The 20,033-nt window shown below is 40.1% G+C and overlaps 1 protein-coding gene across 1 annotated transcript in view; it reads left to right on the forward strand.

The window, feature by feature from the left end:
- The first annotated feature begins 11,805 nt into the window (after nucleotides 1–11,805).
- LOC104135618 (macrophage mannose receptor 1) overlaps nucleotides 11,806–20,033 on the forward strand; it is a 34,672-nt gene continuing 26,444 nt past the window's right edge. The window contains exons 1-7 of the mRNA XM_035888994.1: nucleotides 11,806–11,863; nucleotides 13,756–14,157; nucleotides 15,317–15,490; nucleotides 17,039–17,197; nucleotides 18,121–18,234; nucleotides 18,717–18,851; nucleotides 19,659–19,841. Of these exons, the coding sequence (XP_035744887.1) occupies nucleotides 11,806–11,863; nucleotides 13,756–14,157; nucleotides 15,317–15,490; nucleotides 17,039–17,197; nucleotides 18,121–18,234; nucleotides 18,717–18,851; nucleotides 19,659–19,841 (1,225 nt within the window). The remainder of the gene's footprint in view (nucleotides 11,864–13,755; nucleotides 14,158–15,316; nucleotides 15,491–17,038; nucleotides 17,198–18,120; nucleotides 18,235–18,716; nucleotides 18,852–19,658; nucleotides 19,842–20,033) is intronic.

A 20,033-nucleotide genomic window follows, 5' to 3' on the forward strand; every position in this document is an offset into this window, starting at 1 on the left:
TGCACATTGGCTTCATAAATATGGAAATTCAGCTAAGTTAAGAGCACTTTGTACATGCAGTGATATGAACAGCATCCACAAAAGTGTACTTTGATGGATGATGTGCCTACTTAGACGAATGTTTAGAGATAAGTGTTAACTGAAAAAAGCATGACATTGGCTGCAGAGAATGTGGTCTTGCATAGTCCTTTAGTTGGCAACTGGCTGTGATGGGAATTTGAAGTTTTGGCCAAGGCTTACCAGCTTTCTAGAGGTAGTTCAGATCATTTTAGCAGTTTTTAATGCTGTGTATCATGACAGCATGGTCTTGTATCTGAGGAGCTGAAAGCATTTTTCTAGATGTCAGTTAGAATTCACACCACCATCATTTTATACAGGTGTAAAAATTAGAGGATGTATGGTTTGATTGGAAAGGAGGAGGGCCTGATAGATTGCCCAAGGGCAGAGCTGGAAACAGAAACACTAACCTTTAAGTTTTTCTGTGTCTGGATATGTTGAATACCCGGGCAGGTTTGAGCAGTGCAAAATTTTCTTACTCACCATAGAGATTCTGGTTTTGTCCATGGAAATCTGGCTGGAGATGACCAGCTCATTCCCCAGCTGGCTATCAAATGGATTTTTCTACATATAGCTTGTTCCTACATTCTTAATTATTTTTCACTCCCTCTTCCATCCTCTTAACATTCATTAGTTGCAGAGTTGGGAAAGGCAAGATTCAGCTTTGTAGGTTCCTAATTTTCCTCTTTCTCTGTTTATGTTTAGTGAAGAAATTGCTAGGTTTTAGGTGATAATGCAAAGGAGCACCTGCATAAGATAATTCCCCAGGCTCTTGACACCAGTGGGTGTAATCCAGCCTCCCTGTCTAAAATGCCCAGGTTGAGCACTTTTTTTCTCAATTTTCTCACTTCTTCTCTGATTTCTTTTAGCAGAGAGCTAAAAGTAGTATATTGGGTGCTTCTCCCTCTCTCTGCATTTTGCTTGGGATATATGTCCCCAGAAAACAGCTTGGTACATTTATGTTAGGTGTCTACCTCTTCCCTGGGAAGACTGGACTCAACAAGCAGCATTAGATGCCTTCAGCGTTTTGTGCTCTGGTCTGCTGAAGTCCTTTTAAGATGGTTACATGGTGCTAGCAGTGGCTGCAGATTACTGACTGTCTTGTTTGTAACAGCCAAGGTGTTTGTGGAAGACCAGCAGTAGGTAAAAGGAGTTGAATCTAAAGCCTTCAAAGTTACTTAAATGTGGTGCCTGGCTTGCTTTAGGTAAGGCCGCTTCCCACCCCTCTTTTTGTGTCCATGCCATAAGGAGAAGGTGAGACAGAGAGAGAAGAGGCATGAGGGAGGCTGGTCTAACTGCATGCCCATGGACGGTGGCTGGGCTAAAGCTCTGCCTCAGCTCCTGGTGGCACTTGTGGTTTGCATTGTCAATGCAAACCAGACAAACAAACCTTGCCCTGCAAACAGGATCTAAACCATAAATCCCAACCACGACCATCACCCTTGTAGCTCTTTTCAAGCTTGTTAGTGGAGCTGAAGTAACTGTCTGCCTAAATATGGATTACTTTAGGCAACAGATAGGTGCCTTTCTCTCCAAAACAGGCAATTCTGCATGAGTTATGTGACCAAAGTGGTGTGACCAGGGCATGCTCAGTCTAAGTAAGGTGATACCTCCAGGATTAGGCAGTCATGAGAAGTAGGTAAATTGAACTGATGACTGAGCCTTAGGCAAACCACTTTCTGCTCCCATAGAGTTATAAATTCAACCCCCCCAAAAGAAATAAGAGAAGAACAAATTGCATTGCAGTGATATTACAATGCTCAGACTATGCCTGGAAGAGCAGTGATAGATTTAGATGCCCTTCATAGCAAAGAAATCTGTGAACTATTTCAGATTAAAGCCAGCCTTTAGTGCTGTTCACAGAGCTCCTTTTATTCTTTATTTGAACTACTATGTGTAAATTCCCAGAAAAAAAAAAAAAAAAGAAACTGAGCCCTACAGATCTTTTTATACCTTTGTAGTTAAGAGATTCCTTTGGTAATGGTCCATGTGAATGTCTGCTCTCTCTATCTCCTTCTGTGCTGTTAATTTTGAAATTGCCTTCCTCTTTCAGAAAATAAGTTTGACACAACTGTAGTTGGAAGGTGTGTGAGAAGGAGAACTCCTCTGGTGTCTACTTTGCCAGTTGATGTAAAGAAACCAGTTACTACATATCTCCCACCCCCATCGAGAGTGACAGGTAGGTCAGGCCATGAACTGGTGTTGGAGAGCTGGCATTAGGAGATTCTTCAGAAGTGACATTTTCACACACCCTTGTTACCCATATTTAAAATCATGTTCTAAACCTCACTACTCCACAGGTACTGGGGGAAGAGAACAGTCTTAAATACACTTTCTGCCAACCTTTCTGCTTCAATATGCTTCTCTTAAATATTAAAGTCAAATGCTGCATGTAGATATGGTAGGGAATTAACATAAAGAAAGGGATTAAAAAGATGTAGAAAATTATCATAGAATCATAGAATATCTCAAGTTGGAATGGACCCATAAGGATCACAGAGTCCAACTCCCTGCTCCTCACAGGACTACGTAACACTTAACCGTATAACCAAGAGCATTGTCCTTGAAGTATTAGCCCATGGAAAATATTTTGAAGTGTTTCTTTCTGGAAAGTGGTACATGTCTTTTTTATAAGGAAGGAAACAGTGATAAAGCAAAGGAAGAAAACAATGATTCATCATAGAGATGATATAAAGAACAGGCATTTTCCCAGTTATTTTTATAACTATATACTGTTATCCAGGAAGTATGGCTGGACTAGTTATTTTTTTCTTACACAATCCATTAGTTAAACAATAGTCCAAAGATGCATGTTGATTATGTCCAATGATTACTGAGGCTCAGTAATCGAGAAGGAGTTAAAGGGTAGTACAAAAGGTTGATGAGTGTATCTGTAAATCAGCAGTCATGGAGCATAAATTGGTCTGCTGTACCTCAGCCAAAATATTGAGGTTCAAATGCTCTTGGGTCATCAGGCAGGGGGTAGGCAATGTCTGCAGCTGTGACATGCACTCTTGGGTGCAGTCTCCCAGGTGGGGGCCTTCCTTCCCTCGAACGTGGCACCTGTGGCCCTGTTGCTGGAAACTGAGACCTCCTGAGCTCCTGGTGCTCACTCAGATGTCTACCAGGATGGTGATGACGTTGGCTGTGCAGTTTAATCTCTTGTTTTAGCATGCTATTCTCATTTTAACACCTCATTCTCTTATTGTGGAAAATAAGATAAATTTTCAAGCAGTCAGCTGCTGCTTCTCTCTAGGAAAGCTCGGCTAGGTCTCACTAACCCTTGGATGATGTTGCATGGTGGACCTAGAAATTTGCCCTTCACACAGGAGCTTTTCAGTCCTCATTCCCACCTCCCACCCACTCTGGGTCTAGTTCAACCTTGTTATGAGCTGCTTCAGCATATTAAGAGAAAAAGGTCTACATCTCTGCTGTCTAAGAGTGCTGAAACAGCTCTGTAGAGAAGCAGATGGACTCTGTGCCGGCTCCCAGGTGAGGGTGGCCCTGCCCAGTTGGGCACAGGACACAGAGAGGCCACTGCAGGCCCTGGGGGAACTGAGTCAGGCTGCCAGTGAAGCTCAGCCTGAAATCTCCTCTCCTTCACCCTTTGCTGTTCTCTTGCTCATCTTGCAAAGGGTGATTGAGTGTTATTTTTCACCAAATTCACTTGCCTTTTAGGCTGAAACTGTGTCCCTTTGGTTATGTCATTGGGCTGAGAAACTACAGACCTTTTCTGCTTCCCCCCCCCCCCCCCCCCCGATTAGGGTAGCATTAGTGCCTGATGGGGCTGGTGAAGCAACTGAGAGGCCACCACAGTGGACAGGCCACCTGTGACAATTTCTCAGTGGCAGTCACTCATCCATTGTCATGCTCTTCCCCTGTGTCCCACAAGTGCCCAAGACTTGCTTGTACTGAACTGCCTTGACATGGAAGTTAAGGGTTACACTGGTTTAAGATTGCAAATCAATGTCACAATTATATTTCTTTTCACGAGCATATATGAATTTTGAACTGAAACCTGGAAAATATTTCCTAATTTCTAAGGATAGAAAGGTAACCTGAAAAACCCTGAAGACTGCTCTTGGTGAAGGAGAGACAGCTGAGTCTGGCTGATTGCTGACAACTACTTTCCTAAAAGTCTCTCACTGAGTAATCTGCCCAAGTACTTAATTATACAACTAAGAAGTTTTTTCCTGGTACCTAATTCTCCCTTGCTAAACTGATTCCGTTGTTTCTTTTCCTGTATTTCTTGTTCTTTTCCAAGGAGATATGTAGGATGACTTATGACCTTCCTTCATGCAGCAACTTTTTACATCTTTGCAGACTGTTATGTCCTGCTCCAGCCTTCCCTCTTGTGGACTAAATTCTTCCAGCATCTCCTCAGAGGTCATGTAATCCTTCTGCACCTTTCTGGGATTATGATATTCCTTTAAAGGAGAAAAATTAGCAGGTTTGACTTTATTTGCACTTGAAAAGTCTTCTCCCTTGTGGTTTAACCCGTCAGGCAGCTAAACACCTCATGGACGTTTGCTTGCTTGCCCCCTCCCCAGTGGGATGAGGGAGAGAATAAAAAAAAAACCAGTAAAACCCGTGGGTTGAGACACAGTTCAATAAAACAGCAGAGGAAAATAGTAATAATAATAATAATAACAACAGTGATGATAATAATAATAATAGAAGAATATACAAAACAAGTGATACAAAATGCAATTGATCATCACCTGCTGACCGATGCCCAGCACAGCCCAGAGCAGTGATTGCTGCTCCCTGGCCACACCACCCCCACATTTATACACTGAGCATGACATCCTATGGTCTGGAATAGCTCTGTGGCCAGCTTGGGTCAGCTGTCCTGGCTGTGCCCTCTCCCAGCTTCTTGTGCCCCTGGCAGAGCAGGGGAAGCTGAAAAGTCCTTGACTGGTGTAAGCACTGCTCAGCAACAACTAAGACATCAGTGTGTTATCAGCATCCTTCTAGTACTAAATTCAAACCACAGCACTATGCCAGTTGCTAGGAAGAAAATTAACTCTACCCCAGCCGAATCCAGAACACCCTCTATTGAAAGTTATTTTTGCAACAAAAAGAAAACAAATTCCTAAAAGGCACAGATAGTAAAGAGTCTTTTTAATTTGTATAGCAGAAATAAGTGAGGACCCTTAAACACAGAAGGCCACATATGATTTTATGGATGGAATAATAAAGTGAAAATGTAATGAATTGGATGTTAATTTAGAGAATGTTTAGGCAAGGCCTAAAGATGTTTTAGCCTCAGCTGTCCCAACAAATTGTTTATGAATTGAGGCTGGGCTTCAAGAAGTGAGGGTCTGATAATGGTCCAGTGACTTCCTGTGTCAAATGTGCAAATGTACATCTCAGTCAACAGAATATGTTACTCAAAGCATGGTTTGGGGTGTATCACCTTACAGAGTTCAAAAGGGAATATATAAATTATATATTGGTATATATAATATATATAAATTATATATTATAGTTTATATATAGATGGTCTTATCAGAGAAAGAATTTTTTGGTCTGAAACATGGTTCCTCCACTCCTGCTCAAGATGAGATCTCTGATATTTGTTAATGGCACCTGCCAAATCTCAGAGTTAGATGAAAGATGAACATCAGGATTTTTACTTTAGTAAAATGCTTTCTTGAATTGAGCAATAGTGTTACGTGTACATCTTGTTCTTGCTGTGCAAACATGCAATGTATAATGAGCCTAATAACTTTCTGGTAACTGCTAAAAAATAAGACCATTATCAAAGTAGGTGTTAAAGGAACATATCAGTCAAAATTCAATGCTATTTCTCATGAGCTTTTCATTGAATTTGTGATCCACAGTTTTCCTCTCTTAAACCAAATTAAATTTATTGTTAAATCTGATTTAAGTATGTGTAACTCTCTTCTCCATGCTTCTTGCATAATTTCTAGGAGATTATCATGAATGATTTAATGTTGCTACATAAATTTTGTCAGTCCTTCAGTCTGAATATAAGCACATAAGACAAAGCTGATTTAATTTCAATTCTCATTCTTTCCTTGCTCTAGTTTCTGTTCTTTCTCAATGTCGTTAACACTGTTGACCATTCTACCACAATTAAGTTATTTTAGGAAGACTAAAATAACAAAAACTTCATGTATTTCTGTCTTCTTTATGTTATCCCAGTACTTCGTGGAGCTATACTTTCTTTGCATTTTGATTTCCTTTTTGTTCTAGTATTTTTATAGAGTACATGACTTTTTCTTAATATGTAACAAATTCTAGGTACAAAACCAATATGGCCATTTTTTATTACTAATTGCATTGTATTGCTGCTAGCATGACATAGACTAGATCATATGGACCAAATTATTCATCCCATCATAAGTATTCACACAATTTTTTGTAGAAAAATGTAATCCAATTTTATGACAATATGAAAACTGGCTTTTCATTACCCCTGAAAAACTTGCTGACATTTTAAAATTTTAGTTTAGTTGATTTTAAACTTCCTACTCTGGATAAAAATAAAGTGCTGACTTTTCATGCATTCCTTTGCTAATTAGTGAAGATTAATTTCATAATTCCATATTACGGAGATGGTTTTTTCATTTAAAGTTTCATTTTACATTTGTTTGTAACTAAATGTGCTTTTAAAACTTCTGTTGTCTGTGTAGTTGTGATGGGTTGACCCTGGCTGGACACCGGGTGCCCACCAAAGCCACTCTATCACTCTTCCTCCTCAACTGGACAGGGGAGAGAAAATACAATGAAAGGCTCATGGGTGAGATAAGGACAGGGAGATCACTGAGCTATTACTGTCATGGGCAAAACAGACTCGACTTGGGGAAATTAGTTTAATTTATTGCAAATCAAATCAGAGTAGGGCAATGAGTAATAAAACCAAATCTTAAAACACTTTTCCTCCATCCCTCCCTTCTTCCCAGGCTTAACTTCACTCCCAATTTTCTCTACCTCCTTACCTCAGCAGCGCAGGGGGACAAGGAATGGGGGTTGGGGTCAGTTCATCACAAGCTGTGTCTGCTGCTCCTTCCTCTTCAGGGGGAGGACTCCTCACACTCTTCCCCTGCTCCAGCATGGGGTTCCTCCCACGGCAGACAGTCCTCCATGAACTTCTCCAACACAGCTCCTGCCAGGAGCCTGCTCCAGCGCGGGCTTCCCATGAGGTCACAGCCTCTTTCAGGCATCCACTTGCTCCAGTGTGGGGTCCTCCCTGGGCTGCAGGGGGACATCCTGCCTCACCATGGTCTTCTCCATGGTCTTCTCCATGGGATGCAGGGGAATCTCTTCTCCAGCGCCTGGAGCACCTCCTCCCCCTCCTTCTTCACTGACCTTGGTGTCTGCAGAGTTGTTCCTCTCACATATTCTCATTCCTCCTCTCTACTGCTGTTGTTTCACTGCATTTTTTTCCCCTTCTTAAACATGTTATCACAGAGGCACTACCACTGTCACTGATGGGTTTGGCCTTGGCTAGTAGTGGGTCCATTTTGGAGCCAGCTGGCATTGGCTCTATCCGACATAGGAGAAGCTTCTAGCAGCTTCTCACAGAAGCCACCCCTGGAGCACCTCCCCACTACAAAACCCTTGCCATACAAATCCAATAGAGTAGTACCCATAATGTAGTCTCTGGCAGTGCATGTTGGACTTTAGATGTGAGGACATCAGAATTGTGTTCTTCTGAGACTCTGGTAACTACTTATTTATGCAATACTATTTATTCACAAGGAATGCAAATAAATACTCATTCTTTAGAAAATGTTAACAAAGAAACAATATTATTCCTCAATGTTTAAACTTGTTTTCCCTAGGGAAATCTTTCCATTCTCCCTTTCTGCTTAATTACTCCATGCTTTGTGGTTGCTTTCGCTATGTATGAGCAAAAGTCAAATTAATGCAATTGCCACAATATTTTCAGTCCAAGGGTATGGTCCCCTAAGTTAGTTCTTGTTTTGATCTTTATAGATTCTATTGTCTGAATTTTTGATAAACAGAACAACTTTCAATGGACACCATTATCAGCCTGAATGAGAAGGGTTATGAAGGATGGTAAACAGTACCTATCCCCCTTGCTACAATCTGACCTGAAAAATAGCAGGCCCATCTCACCTCTGTATCAAAATATTCAACTAAATTTGGCACAGCAAGACCAATTAATGCTATAATCTGTGAGAGCAATCCCCTTGCAATCCTTCCCCGATGGCTGGGGCTGGTCTGCAAGCACAGGAGTTCATCAGTTGCTCTCAGCCACTGCAGCTGAGGGGGTGGGGAGACTGACCCTGCTGGGAATTGCTCTTTCAGCAGAGCAGATCCTGAAGGATCTTTGCTTTTGAAGGATCCTAAGGCACTTTATGGGTATTTTTATGTCACTGCAGCTGTGTGTGAACACCTGGTATCAGTATTTGGCAAATTAGCACCTGTGAAGCAACCATTGCTTGTTACCTCCCACATGTTATTCATTTAGAGTAATCATATAGGGTGCTGTTGATACTGTGCTGCTCTTTTTTCCTTAATCTTTGAATACGTAGAAGTTTAATGAACTTGGTAGGATTTCCAGGGAATCCTTAATAGGTCAACTTTTATACTACTGGTATTGTCTTTATGAGATTATTGTCTAGGATGTAGGTCTAGCAATTGAATTTGAAGTAACAGAGAAGTAACTAAATTGATGCCAGAGAGCACAACTTTGCTCTTGGCCCAGCTTCTGACCTTCTGGATTGGGACTGGCCAACCTGCACTTCATGGCTGGATGCAGCTTGTGTTGGGGCTACACCTGTGAGTTGTGGTGAGATGAAGCTGCCTGACATTGCCAGATTTCTGAAGTACAAAGGGACAAGAAGGCAGTGCCACCTCCTGCCTGGCGCTCCTTGAGGTATGTGTCTGGTGGCTCACGGTGATCAGGAGGTGTCAGGTGCAAGTGATGCGGTGAGGTTTGCTCTTCTGGCTTTGCTTTTCCTTGGAGGCTGGCGTCAGGGCTTTCGGACAGCCTCGAGCAGCCACCCCTTTCAAGGAACCAGCACAGCACCCCGTAATTCACAGTATTGGCCATATGAGGAAAGGTGCAAGTGCACATGGTGTGTATGGAGTATTGAGAATGCAGTACAAATTGTTCAGATTTTTAGCTCTAAAACTGGTCTGCAACCTGGCTCAAGGGGTTCCTGTCAAGTGCTTGTTTTTTCTTAATGAACCAATGTTTGGTTTAGTGCCAGGCTGAACTTGGCTCTGGTTTGGCTTGAGGAGCAGAGGAGGGTGAAGAAAAGGGAATGTTCCCTTTTTGCTTCTTTGTTATTGCACAATGTCCATGTTGTGGTTTAACCCGGCAGGCAGCTGAACGCCACCCAGCTGCTTGCTCACTCCCCCTCTCCCTCTGTGGGATGGGGGAGAGAATTGGAAAAAAAGTAAAATCTGTGGGTTGAGACAAAGACAGTTTAATAAAACAGCAGAGGAAAAGAATAACAACAATAATAATAATGGTAGTAAAATATACAGAACATGCAAAACAAGGGATCCACAATGCAATTGCTCACCACCCACTGACTGATGCCCAGCCTGTCCCCAGCAGCAATCACTCTCCCCCCAGCCAACTCCCCTGAGCATGACGTCCTGTGGTCTGGAATAGCCCTGCGGCCAGCTGGGGTCAACTGTCCTGGCTGTGCCCCCTCCCAGCTTCTTGTGCCCCAGGCAGAGCAGGGCAAGCTGAGAAAGTCCTTGCCTGGTGTAAGCCCTGCTCAGCAACAACTAAAACATCAATGCGTTATCAGCATTCTTCTAGTCCTAAATCCAAACCACAGCACTATGCCAGCTACTAGGAAGCTAATTAACTCTATCTATCTCAGCCAAAACCAGGACAGTATGCACCCCTTATTCTATACCATCTATGTCATGCTCAGTGTATAAAGCTGGGGGAAGAAGAATGAAGGGGGTGTCTTATGGTCTAGCAAAAAATGTGTTCGCATTGACACATTACACATGATGGAGCTCTGCTTTCCTGGGGATGACTGGACACCCACCTGCCCATGGGAAGCAGTGAATGAATTCCATGCTTTGCTTTGCTTGCACACATGGCTTCTTCTTTACCTATTAAGCTGTCTTTATCTCAACCCATGCGTTTTCTCACTTTTGCTCTTCTGATTCTCTCCCCCATCCTGTGGTGGTGGCTGTGTGGTGCTTCGTTGCTAGCCGGGGTTAAACCACAACAGTCCAACCAAGAAGAAATTGGAATTCCTCTTGGCCTTGTGCCGTATGAGCTCCAGAATAAAACAAGGCTGTAAAAACTCCTGACAGTATAAATGACAATGTATCTTTTATATAAATAGGCCACATGCTGTAAGGAAATGCCATCAGTCTAAGACAAATCAGTTCAGGCCAAAGAAAACTTTTGCTCTTTCTAGACAAGGTCTTTGGCAGCTGATTAAGAGATATATGTTAAAAAAAAAAATAAAAAAAATCTAGAAATGTCTTTTCCAGAAAAAGCTGTTGAGTTTATCATTATTGTTAGTATTTTTTGTTACCATCTGAAAAAGAAAATTTGGTTAACTTTGCCCATAACTTTCTAACATCTGTACCTAACATTTCCTAGTAATTTCTTATTTCACAATTCAATTTCTCCTTTTTATTTTAATCCCGTAGGCTCTCTCTGGGAACTAACTCTCTTTCTTGCATTGTCTTTCTGCTGAGCAGCCAAATAGGAACAAATCCTGTATGTATGAAATGCAATCATCTTGGCAGCAAACGGATGATGTCAAATTTCCTTGCTATCACATTTTTGCTACAGGTGATGAAAAATTATGTTGCTACACTTCAAATAATAGTTTCACACCACAGATAGGGTTTTTTTTTTTCCATTTAGCAGTTTTTCTAAACAAAAAAACTTATATCCACCGTAAAAATCTACTTTGATAAAGTCAGGCTTTTATGCAGGTACAGGGACAGTCTATAGCGGTCAGGAGAGGAGGGCTGGTTTTTTCAGGTTTCCATCTATATGTTTGGAAAGCAAACTCCTGAGTGCTTGCTCTGTGATCTGGGCAAAAAGAGATACGTGGCATTTCCTGAAATTGTGGCTGTCTCTCGGTGTGGCTGTCTCTCGGTATGACTGTCTGACAAGACTGACCTACTTCGCAAGAAAAATGGGGATTGTTTTTAAAAAGAGTCATTTTTCAGGTAGCTTTGGGTGCTTGTCTCCTAGTTGCATTTATGCAGAAATGAAGGTCAGTAGGACAATTGCAATCTCTTTTAGGAGGGAAGAAATTTTTATTATGTTCTTCAGAGAGAATTTCACTTAAATCCTCTAAAATTCAATCCTGTCTCATCTCACACAGGAAAATACGAGACTGATATATTTTCCTGATTTTTTTTTCCCCTGTATAATTAAGGCATAAGATTTAAAAGCTGAGGTGGAATTTCTGTCTTTGGTATTTCACTGTTGATTTGATCCCATGAGCTTCCCAGATGCCTCTTCAGGAGAGACAGCAGGAAATCTGCTTTCCCAAGGCAGGATGGTTTGCCCTTAGTGAGAATTCATTCTTTTTCAAAGGCAAAATTTATGCTGTGTGGTCTTGCTTTTTTGAAATGTGGCATGTGATGGAATATTTCCTCATTTAGCACTCAGAGCTTTCCATCTAACCATCCAGCCTTTGAAACTGAGGAGGACCGGTCACTGTCCTCTCTTCAGAAGGACTTTATTGCCACCAACACTCATCATCCAGCTTTTGGTGAAGGGAAGAAAAGAAAAGAGCATTTGCTATTATGTTGTCTGGGTTCTTGCTTGTTCTTTCTCTTGTTCACAGTGCTTTGCAGCTGTCGGGTAAGTGCCTCTCGCCTCCTCTAAAGGTGTCTGTGAAAGTGCTTCCATGTCCTCTGGCATTTCTGGGTGATTTATGGATCTTTGGCAATGCCTATATGTACATTATTAGTTTGGGACATATAGATGGGGATCCTCTCAGTGGCAGGCAAGAGGCAAGGGCAGGGTCAGACAGAAGAAAGAAATGGATAGAGAAGGAAGCAAAGACTGAATTCTTAATGGCTTTTTTCATATGTAGTGGTACTTTCATTTCAGTAACCCCAGAAGATCAGACCTAAGAAAATCATGAGATATGTTTAAATGTTTGGGATTTTGTTTTTTTGGTTTTTTTCATTCTTTACTTCTGTGTTCTGATTTTTGAGCTGTTCATGTCTGCGTAATGTTTAGCAAAATCAGGCAGGAAGAACTTCAGGAATGGTGAAATGTAGAATTACTTGTAGGACATTAAGATGTTCAAAGATGATGGCTGTGCAATCCAGAGAGACTTAGTGCTTATGAAGAGGATTATTTTCATTCACTCTTTTGAACAGATTCACTAAATTCACTGGCATTGATAAAGTGGACGAAGTAAAATTTTTGTGAAATAAAGTTGGATTAAGTTTGGGAAAATTATTGTAGAATTGCAGTGACAATTTTACTGCCACCCCTTTAGCTGCACTTCTGTTGTAGGTGTTAAACAGATAGCTTCTAGAGACCTAAATGTTTAAGGTTAAATCCTTTTAGCTTTGTAAATCCTGAGTAAAACTGTTATGGATTGCCTCAGAGTTTGTGGGTTTTTAATTGCCCATGGTATCACTGCACGCTAGAACATTTTCAGTGTACTGTATATTATAAACTAAATTGATTTCAACTTTTTGTAGGCATTTTAATGAAATTTCTTTAGCTTTAAAAATACATTTTAATTAAATATGATGCCCAGTGATCAAGAGAGGTATCAGGGACTAAAATTGTTTATGAATGCTATAAGCTTTTGGAGGGAAATACAGCCAGGTGGGTCACAAAAGTACACCACAAAGTAGCAGAGCAAACTCATAGGCATGATTCGTTACTGCTACTCATAAACTCACTGTAGGACTGAAATTGGCTCAGCTACTTCTACTTTACATTGGAGCCAACACTGTAGACATGATTAGAGAAACTACCTGGAGAGATAGGGATGCAGTTTCTGCTACAGGTGGACCTTCTAACTTCTAGCAGACTTTCCATGTTGCCAGGTGGTGGTCAGATGCCACTACTACCCAGTCCTTGCTACTTTCTCAGACTGTGATAGGTTTCCCAATGTCATTCTTGGTTTTACATTGCAATGGCTCGGAGTAGGTCCTGCGGGTCTTGTAAGTCAGGCAGGCCAATGAGCCCAGAGTACCCCCTGTGAGGCCCTGAGGTATTCACCCCCATTTATACAGTGAAAAGGATAGGAAGTGTGGGTTCAGGAGGGGGGAGACAAATGGCTCAGCAAAGAGGGCTGTGATCCCACTAGGAGACCTGTAGCATCTGGCAGAGCAAGGAAAGTTTGTAGAGGTCAGAGGTCTACAGGGCCATGCATTTGAGGATAGATGGGAACAGGGTAATTGTAATAGCAATGTGGTTGAGGGAATTCACGTGACTGATGTAAATCAATCCAACAAGCCATGCTCAGCGCTGCTGATGCTGCTGACTGCCACTAATCCACAGTATGGTGACATATAAAAATGAAATACCTATCCTACTGTCTACCTCATTGCTTTGTAATCAGTAAAATTGATGTTGCACTGGACTCTGTTCAAAACCATCATGTTTTTATCTCATATTAATGCAATGACTCCTTGGTCATGTGAATGGGAAGCAGACTCATGTCACAGATCCACTATATGTATATTCTCTATTAACCTTTTGCTATATATTGTTTTATTTTACAGACATTGAAACATTTTTAATATACAATAAAGTCAACAAGCTCTGTCTTCAGGCATCTATTGCGCAGTCAGTTAGAACAGCCACTTGCCATCAAGACAATGAATCACAAAGATTCAGGTGGATCACTGATCACCAGCTTATGAGTGTGAGACTGAACCTATGCCTGGGGGTGCCATCAAAGGAAGATCAGGCTCTGATCAGCCTGTATCCATGTAATCGAACAAGTGAGCTCCAGTGGTGGGAATGCAGAAATGAAAGCCTCCTTGCTATCCAAGGGGAAGGTTTATTTTTCAGTCCTGGCAATGAAGAACATGATAATGTTTTGTTAAAGAAGGGGATGAGTGCAAAGAATAAGTGGAAGATCTATGGGGCCATGGATGTTTTATGTTCCCGGGGATATGAAGGTACAAAAAATTAATTTATTCATCCTTTGCATTAATTTCTTTGTGAGTATTAAAGTGTTTTGGATCTTTGGTTTTGACTATTCTGATTCCTTTAGTGACTGTCAGAGTTTTAGAAAATTGGTATACTGAGGGAGGTAGCCTTGAATTTAATGTCATATTTATGGCCAAGTATGTACTATGTACATTTAATATATATATTTCTATATTATATGATATACACACTATTTTAGTAGATGTATCATAGTATATTAGTACTAAAAATATTATAATTATTACATATACTCTCTCTATATTCTCTAAATGTATATTACTATAGACATATATACATATACTTACTTACTCTTACACTCTAGATAAGTATTCTCTAAAGTACCTATTGCTTACCATACTTTGTCACTACGTTGTTAATTAGAGTCTTATACAGCAACATGGAAATTTAGTTACATCCTCAAGAAAGAAGCACAATATGGGTGAGCTGAGAAAGGTCTGGAAGTACCAATGTAGGCAGAGGAAGCGTAGCCTTTGTGACCTCGCATGTGAGGATGCTCATAGAATAATTATAATTACCAGTGCAATTACCCTTTGTGATTAGCTGAAGTCTCATAGTTCTGAATGGCTTTTCCACATCAATAATGAATGTTCTAAAAACCATCTCACAGGATATTTGAAGTATTAAACTCTGAGCTTTACATATGAGAACTGCTCTGCTGTATGTTAGACACTTAAATGGTCACTGGAATAAAACCAGAGACAGATTGTCTAACCTCATGTTTACTTTTTCCAGGAAGTAGGACTTCTAAATATTAGTTTCTCCTCTTGCACATTTTATATAAATCTTAACATTGTTTAAAATAATAGTGTCTTAAGGTAGAGCTCTGGAGCTTTATTAAGTTTGTAAAAGCATCTTGGTCAGAACAAAAAACTAGTTGTAGACCTCATCTATGAAATATTACTTTACATCAGAATAGCACTGCTCTAAAAGATATGTCAGCAGCTTAATTATGAGAAACTGTTGAAATGAATTTTGTTATGGCTATGGGAAAGGTAGCATGGAAAACACTTTCAGACGCGATTCAGCCATTAGCACAGGCTTCACATTTTCCACAGTTTACATTCATTTATTATTTTCCATACTATCTTTCTCATTTTGTCTTCTCAGAGACCTTTACACTGCTAGGAAATGCTTTTGGGGCACCCTGTGTGTTCCCTTTCATGTACAATAAGCAATGGTACGCCGAGTGCACAGGCGTTGGCCGGTCAGATGGCTGGCTCTGGTGTGCAACCACTGCAGACTATGACACAGATCAGAGATATGGATTTTGTCCATCAAAAGGTAAGTTACCGGTTCCCATGCGGTTCGCCTCAGTGTGGTATTGGCAAACCAGCACTAGCAGAATATGGGTATCTTTATAATAACGTACACTTTACATGAATGTATTTTCGTATATTATGTATTGCCACATCCTTGCAGCTCTCTACACAAGGAAATAACATGTTGCATAAAGAAGTGGAGAAAAGTGCATTGAAGAGTAAACCAGCATGCAGTTCCCACTAATTGTGGGGGTGTTGCTGAGCAGCGTGATAATTTTGAGCTCCTCACTGTTTCCCAGCCAGGATGCGTGCTGTCACCGTTGTACAACCCTTCTCTAAAGACCCCTGTTGTGATGGATGTGGGCACAAAAATGAGTGCTGTAGGAAGATTAATGATGAAGTTAACGTTTCAGTCTGTATGATTCTCATGTGAATATTTTTTATTTTTTACCTAAGTGGAATGCGTCCTTTTATCCCTGCTATTAAGACTGTTATCCCTGCTATTAAGACTGTGAAGCAGTCTTTCCACCTCTTCTGTCAACTGCCTCCTATCCCTGGCATTTCTCTACAACTTCAATCTCTTTCTGAAAACTGTCTTCCATTTCTGTGGTCAATTGCCCCTCCATTTCCCTTTATGGCCTTGTTCTTGACAGGGGAGCTTTGATTCGAGGTGTTGGAGATTCCTCCTGACACTTCTCAGCTTTCCCTTATATTCTTCCCCATCACTCATGTTCAACATTACGCCTTCTATTACGAAAAGGCCCCTTTACTCCAGTTGATTCAAAATGTGCTTTTGATGTGGTTCAAATCCATAGTCAAATATGCTTTCCAGGTAGATACCTAGGACACTGAGCCCAATAGGCATGTGACATAGGGTCAATGAATAATTTTACAAAGCTTTTGAAAGCCAGTACCATCTCTCAGTTATTTACTTTTTTTTTCTTTTTACAATTCAACTGCATACTGACTTTTGGGAATAATCAAATGTCTGATTTGATTTTGTATTGTGCTTAATTGAGAACGTATAGAACTTTGACAGACCAAAGATGCAAAGGTAATCAGAAGATGAGGACAGTGCAGCTCAGTACCATTGCAGTGCCCGGGCTCTGAAGCTGTGTGACAGCATATCCAGAAGCTCTTTGCAAGGGGGGAGATTTATCTGAGAACTCTTTTGATGCTAAATTCAGGTCTAGAGCTGGTTCTCATGGCTCTCAGTGGGAACTGCTGTCCAGAAAGAGAAGGAGAGGATGTTGGATATCTTTTTATCGATTTCACCTAGGATTTCTGCCACAGCTCTTCTTGCAATATATTTTTCTACACAGTCACTTCCCTTGTAGCAATTCCTGAATTGGGTATCTTCATGGAACAGGAAGCAATATTTGCCAGCTCTACCTGTCAGTTTACAGGCCTCAACTTCGTCCTTCCCCATCCCGCTTGTAACATTTTTGGTGCTCTTGAAAGAACAGCACAGGTGACATGTAATGACAATGCCATGCATAACGAGCACCTGCAACCCATTTTTCAAGTGGGTGAGTTACTATGACCCCCAAAATAATTATTTTCTCCACAGATAAAGATACCACCTGGACTACAGATCTGTTAACAAATGCCCACTACCAAATAAACTCTGAATCGGCTCTCACATGGCACCAAGCCAGGAAGAGCTGTCAGCAGCAAAACGCAGAATTATTGAGTATCACAGACATTCACGAACAAACATACCTTAAAGGTAAGGAAGTAAAGCAAACCCCGACCTACGTGCAGGATCTGTTCAGTCCTTCATCACAGCTAAGGACTATTTAGTATGGTTTTGGCTAATGTCTATGGACCTGAATATGCATGAGTAAGTTAAGAAAAATCTTTTAGAATTTGCAAGTTCATATCAAAATCGCTACCAGGTTTAAACAGAATTCAGAGTATTCCAGCACTCTGCAAGTGCAACAGTTTGAATTTCTGTCTAAAAATTTTATCTTATATTAAAACATCATTTATTCTTTTTGAAGAGGAAAAAAAATTCTGAAAAGTAAATGGAAGTTTCATTTTTTTTTTTTGTCAAAAGGAACCTTTAAAACAAATTGAAAATAAGAGAAAAGATATATCTGTACCAAAAGCAAGATGTGTTTTGTGTCAAATGCAGTTTGACATGTTGGGGTTTTTTTCATTCATTTCACAAACTGAAAAATATCAGTTATTCATAGATCCCAAATTGTGGCTTTTACCTACCCATGTATTGCCAGAGGAATGGAATGAAAGAAACTCTCTCTTGTTATTTTTAATGAAGAATTTAACTTCTAAGAGCTTTATTATTATTGTTTATACTTACATTGTACCAGTATTTCTACTTAAATAAATCCAATGTTGGACAGAATTCAGCCCATTTTACAGAAACACTTTCATTTTGGATATAGTCTGTGTCATCTTATCTGTGCTCATTTTGCATTAGGTGATAGAATAAGAGAGGGTTTTTTTTGTTTGTTTGCTTTTCACAGTAATCAAAGCTTAGGCATATTTCAATTTATTAGGTATCTCAGTATCTAAAGATATTTGTAGTTAGACATTTAAGAATTGTAAATCTCCCTAGAGACGTTATTAGTGACTGTTTCTAATAAAAAAGTGATTTATAAAATCATTTGTCTTCTTTTGGTTACTTAGAGTTAATAGAAGGTACAGATTCTGCACTGTGGATTGGACTCAACAGACTGGACTTAAGGAGTGGGTGGGAGTGGATTGGAGGCAGCCCTTTCCAATACTTAAACTGGGCTCCAGGTAGCTGTGACTTTGATTCTGTATTTCTGAAGAAAAAATATACATTCTTCAAATACTGCTTTAAATTGTATTATCAGGTAGATATGCCATGAGATATGTGTTTTAGCTTTTCTTGCTTTAACTTTAGAAAAAGTTTTTTTTTCTATAACAATATAAGCCAGAAACTTCTATGTATTGCAAAAATATTTTAGCTCTGAAAGCAATACTGTCTTTCCCAAAAATATGTGGTCTTCCATTTCTTGTCTCTAGCAACAAAACTAGGAGGGGGTTGCATGTTTCTATACACTTATATGATACTATATTTCATACAGACATTCCCACTACCAGAAACCTATGTCCGTTCTTGCCAAAGCTGGGAAATATGTGATCTTTAAGGCTCTCACTTGAGCCAGGAGCGACTTCTCCTGTGCATTTTAGAGCTGAGAGCTCTATTTGCCTCTCAGAAAAGTTCACCTTTTTTTTCCCCTGCACCTTTCCCAAAGGAAGCCCTTCTCCAGAATCTGGAAAACTCTGTGCGGTTTTGAATCCTGAAACAAAAGCTAAATGGCAAAATTGGGAATGCGATGAGAAACTTGGTTACATTTGTAAGAAAAGAAACTTTACCTTGGTTCCCTCAGGTATGTTGATATATGTTGATAATTAAAAGTAGAAGCTGTTTTCTGAAATGCTCAGCATTCAAATTGGGAGAATTTTATTAGAAATAGAAACTATGCCTTGTTTATCTGTTTTGTTTTCTTTTTTTTACAACCATTGCACCTTTTCTATGCTGATCTTCACAATACACAGAATGAAACAGGTAAAAGCAAAGAATGTCCCATTTGTCCATGTTTTGGTAGTCAGGTGTTCCCATTGAATACACACACTACTGAGCATGAAAAGGCAGAACAACCCAGAAATTATTTTCCGGAAGATAGAAGTTAGTAAAAATAAGCAAAAGGAAGAAAGATCGACACGTTGCAAAGATAAAAGATATTTTAAGTGTATAAATACTTCCCTGTTGGTATTTCCCTATATATATGTCTAGTTGTAAATATGTCTAGATGACATGTACTCTATCAATATACTTAATCTTTTAAAAATTTCTGATTTCTCTTACCCAACAAATAAGTGCTAAGTAATACAGAAGCTGTTAAAATCAATACATTAGTGTATTTGTTACAAACTTTTGACTATTTAAGAACCTTAGAATTTGTATTAAATAATATTTTTATTAAAAAAAGCTTTCCTTTTCCAAGCTAAAACCCGCCAGATTTAGAATCATATTTATGTTTACTATTATTTGTGTCCATCATTTCTTTATAATGAGAATTTTAAAAAAAACTTCTTAGCTTAGAACTTTTGCACAGAATAAGTGAAAATATTTTCAGTGTTATGTCCCTCGCGTGGCGTTTGAACTCCTCTAGAACACTGATATTTGTTCCTAGGTGACATTGGGCCTATTACTTGCCCAGATGGATGGGTACCATATATGGATCACTGTTACAAGATCTTCAGGGAGAACAAAGGATGGGAAGAAGCTTTGAACTCTTGTCAGAAGGAAGGGAGTCACCTGGCCAGCATCCGAAGCCTTGAGGAGCACAGCTTTATAGTGTCTCAGCTTGGGTACAGTGAGTGTTTCCAAGGGGAGGCTTTTGCCTTTGCCTGCATGTAGAAAGCACCAGCAAGCTGAATTGAGATGTAGCAACTGTATTAACATAAAAAACTGCAGTCAAAGACATGCAAGGAGCCAGGGGTCCAGTGGTGTTAGGCTGGTGCAGTGATTTCCTTTCTGCTTCAAAACAGATGCTGCCTTCAGTGCT

Source organism: Egretta garzetta, unplaced genomic scaffold (assembly GCF_000687185.1).
Source record: "Egretta garzetta isolate BGI_Z169 unplaced genomic scaffold, ASM68718v1 scaffold641, whole genome shotgun sequence".
NCBI lineage: Eukaryota > Metazoa > Chordata > Aves > Pelecaniformes > Ardeidae > Egretta > Egretta garzetta.